Source organism: Cydia splendana, unplaced genomic scaffold (assembly GCF_910591565.1).
Source record: "Cydia splendana unplaced genomic scaffold, ilCydSple1.2 scaffold_46_ctg1, whole genome shotgun sequence".
NCBI classification, from domain to species: domain Eukaryota; kingdom Metazoa; phylum Arthropoda; class Insecta; order Lepidoptera; family Tortricidae; genus Cydia; species Cydia splendana.
In genome coordinates this window covers 40,922-44,739 of record NW_026946889.1, presented here as the reverse complement: position 1 = coordinate 44,739, position 3,818 = coordinate 40,922, and the positions used below count along the sequence as shown (strand labels likewise).

At 55.7% G+C, this 3,818-nt stretch overlaps 1 protein-coding gene across 1 annotated transcript; it reads left to right on the top strand.

Annotated features, from left to right (window-relative positions):
• Window positions 1-2,422: 2,422 nt before the first annotated feature.
• LOC134805622 (uncharacterized) lies at window positions 2,423-3,064 on the top strand. Its single transcript, XM_063778888.1, has one exon. The coding sequence runs from the start codon at window positions 2,423-2,425 to the stop codon at window positions 3,062-3,064; it is 642 nt and encodes a 213-aa protein (XP_063634958.1).
• The last annotated feature ends 754 nt before the right edge of the window (window positions 3,065-3,818 follow it).

Sequence of the window (3,818 nt, the reverse complement as noted above, 5' to 3'; positions counted from 1 at the left end):
GCTGGGTGGCCTTCGCCTGCTCATTTTCATCGGATAATAAGTCTAATAGATCTGTTTTGGATCCCCCACCTGGAGGTGATCGCATTAAATTATTGGCCATAACTCCTTGTGTACTCACGCCCTTATATTGGTGCGAAGCGCGTCGCGACAGCAAAACGTAACACAGTTCTCCCGCTGTTCGCTGGAATATCTGCTTTGCACAATTCACTTAGAGCTTAGAATTACTAGTTGTTATTTTTAAAATAATTTAATAATTTCGGTAACACGTCCACTCTGTACGCTCGCTTACGCGCTCTCCAATCCGCATATTTCTTTCGTATTTCATTAGTGTTTTGTATATTTATTTATCTCATATTACAAAATAAGGGTCATGTTGTTTATCAGTTATCTCACTAAATCAATAAGTAATAGCAGTGGACGTGTACTTACGTATCATCTCGCTTCTGAAGATGAAACCTCCACAGGGATAAACACAAAAAACAACTTCATAATATAGCACTTGACTTTATTCTCACTTCGAATAATACGATTTATTCTAACTTCAACTTCACTTTAAGTGTTTACAGTTTCAATCGACGGTGACGACTGACTGATCCGGGTAGGAGGGCCGCGATTTATACCTGATTCTGGCAATGTTGCAGTACCCGCAAAATTTAATAAAAATGAAATAAATCAGAAATTATTACTTAAGATGTGGGTAGTCTGCCGTGGTTGTTACACCAAGATGATCGTTGGCCCGCCTCGACAGAGAAATGGCGGAAGAGGTCGCCATCATCGAGGCGTGGAACGCTCCCCAGGCGGCACCAAGAGGCGTCGAGGAGAGGGCCGTCCACTTCAGAAGGTTATACCCCGGATATCGCCGCCCTCCGCACGGCCTCCAATAATGCCCGGCGGGCCTACACGCGCTGCAGGAGGAGGAGGCACACCGCTGAGGAGGAGGAGCTCCTCCGCACCGCATGGGCAGAGAAGAAGCGGGCCCTCCAGCAGGCCATTAAGAAGGCAAAGAACGAGGGGAGGAGTTCTTGGCAACCCTCAATAGGGACCCATGTGGCCGCCCTTACAGAATGGTGCGCAACAAATTGCAGAGCGCCCCGCCCATGGAGTCCATGGACCCAGAACTCCTCCGGAGAGTGGTTGAGGGCCTGTTTCCGTAGGCACCGCACTTTGTCCCACCGGCGATGGCCTCCCCAATAGTGGACCCAGTGGAACCTCTCGTCGTCGTCTCCATCACCGACGACGAGATAGAGTGGGCAATGGACCGGCTCAGGGGCTCGCGCAAAGCGCCGGGACTGGACGGAGTGCCATGAAAAGTGCTTTTCCTGGCACTCAAGCTCCTCGGGAATCGTCTCAAATCCCTCCTGGATGACTGCCTCGAGGAGGGGCGCTTCCCGGGATGCTGGAAGGACGGGCGATTGTGCCTACTGAGGAAGGAAGGGTGCCCACCAGACTCTCCCGCTGGCTACCGCCCCATCGTGTTGCTGGATGAGGTCGGGAAGCTTTTTGAGCGAATCCTGGCCTCCCGTATACAGCAGCACCTAGTGGAAACAGGCCCGAACTTACTTGCACGACAGCCAGTTCGGCGGTCCACTATAGACGCGGTGGGCGCGTTGAAGGATTTCGGGCTACTTGCAGCAGGCCAGGGGGAGGGAGTGGTGGCGGTGTCACTGGACATCGCCAACGCGTTCGGGTCCCTCCCCTATACGGTCATTGGGGAGGCACTCCGCTACCATGGAGTGCCTCATTATCTGAGGCGCGTCATAGAGCAATACCTGACGGGGCGGGTAGTGCTCTATGAGCAGAGGGGTGTCCGGGGCGCGAGGGCCATGGGTCCCACAGGGGTCTGTCCTGGGTCCCCTCCTGTGGAACCTCGGTTACGACTGGGTGATCCGGGGGTCGCAGCTTCCACGCATGGTCACCGTATGTTATGCGGACGACACACTGGTGGGCTCAGGAGGGCAGCGGTGGTGACCGAGCTCATGGTGCACCGCATAGGACTCCTGGGGCTTAGGGTCGCACTGCCGAAACCCGAGGCCAAGGTCCTCGGGCGAACGAGGGCGTGAGGGCAGATGCCGGCGGGCACTGCATTGAGGGAGGGGGGCGAAGCTGTCCAGGTCAAGGCCCACATCAAATACTTGGGCCTTGTCCTGGACAGAAGATGGACATTCGAGGAGCACTTTACGAGACTGGCTCCTCGTCTCATAGGTGCTGCCTCGGCTTTGGGCCGCCTACTGCCTAATCTGGGGGGGCCGAATGCCCCACGTAGCCGGCTATATGCGGGGATCGTCCGGAGCATGGCGCTCTACGGAGCGCCAATTTGGGCTGGACAACTGACGGGACGCGCGAGGGCATTGCTCCGTTGGCCACAGAGGGTGGTGTCCCAGAGGATGGTGAGGGCCTACCGCACCACCTCTCACGCAGCAGCATGCCTCCTTGCCCGCACCCCGCCTTGGGAGCTGGACGCGGGGGTGCTGGCGGACAGGTACCGGCTGAGGGCGGAAGCCAGGGGCGTGGGGAGCTCCCAGCCGCGGAGGAGGCCGAGAGGGTGATGCGGGGAGCCGCGGAGCACCTACGAGAGAGGTGGAGGGAGGCCTTGGAGGATAGCCACTATGGAACCCGAACCATAGGGGCTATTCTCCCGGTAATGGACGCGTGGGTGGATCGGGGCAAGGGGGCCCTGACATATAGGGTGACGCAGGTGGTGTCCGGACACGGCTGTTTCGGACACTACCTGCACAAAATACAGAGGGAGCCGGGGCCTCAGTGCCACGAATGTGGCGCGGCGGATGATACGGCTCAGCACACTCTGGAAGAGTGTAATCGCTGGGCCGTGGAAAGAGCTTCCCTCAGGGTAGCGAGGGGGGTGGCGGACCTCTCGCTACACAGCATAATAGCGGCGATGCTGGGTAGCGAGAGGAAATGGGAAGCGGTGGCCTCCTTCTGCGAAGAGGTCATGTCGCAGAAGGAGGAGGCGGAGAGGGAGCGAGAAGCGGCTGCTGACGCGCTTCCTCTCCGACGCAGGCGGCAGGGTCGAAGGCGAAGAGCATATGCTCGCCTCGAGCCCTAGTGGGGCCAGCGGGTACCGAACCCGGCCCCACACAGGTCGTAGGGGTGGGGATCAAGCATTTCTGATCCCCCCCTGCATTGTGAGGGTGCCCTGGCGATAAGCCAGGGCTGCCGGAGGGTGCCGTGGTGGAATGACATCGATCCCAGTGCGCCCTAACGAGCGGCAAAGAGGGTGAAACGCCGGAGTGGCTTTAGTGGGTAGGGCCAAATTCCCCCCCCCCCCCCCCCCCCCCTCTCGCCAAGAGAGGGATAAGGAGCGGCGAGTCCCACACGCCGTGCGTAAATGCATTCCCACTCCGTCAAAAAAAAACGACCAGGCTTGTACGTATTTTAGTCGTTCGACCCCTTTAATTTTGGCATGATTGGAGTCCGTACCTACCAGAATATTATTTTTTCTTATGCTCCTGCGTTTTCGAGAACCATATTTCTTCCATTCGTTGTCATTGTCATTCTCTTTGGGGGAGTCGGGAGTCTTCACGGTCGATTCCACGGCTAGATTAGCGAATTTAGTGGCCAGACACGTTGTGAACGTCAGTTGGTTTTTCGATTATATTTTCGTCTAATTCCGGTTTTGTTTGAGTGTCCTTAAAGGTATAGCAGTCGTATTTATAGTTAAGAGTAAGTATCCGATTTAACAATGCTGAACTTAATCTAAATTTCCTAGTTCTAAAAGATGAAGAGCCGTCATATGGACTTATAAAATAAGACCATTGTTCAATACATAGCAACTTATACATTTCGCTGATACTAGGAAC

Coding starts and splice junctions, on each gene's coding strand:
- LOC134805622 (XM_063778888.1), top strand. CDS start 2,423: ATGCCTCCTTGCCCGCACCCCGCCTTGGGAGCTGGACGCGGGGGTGCT.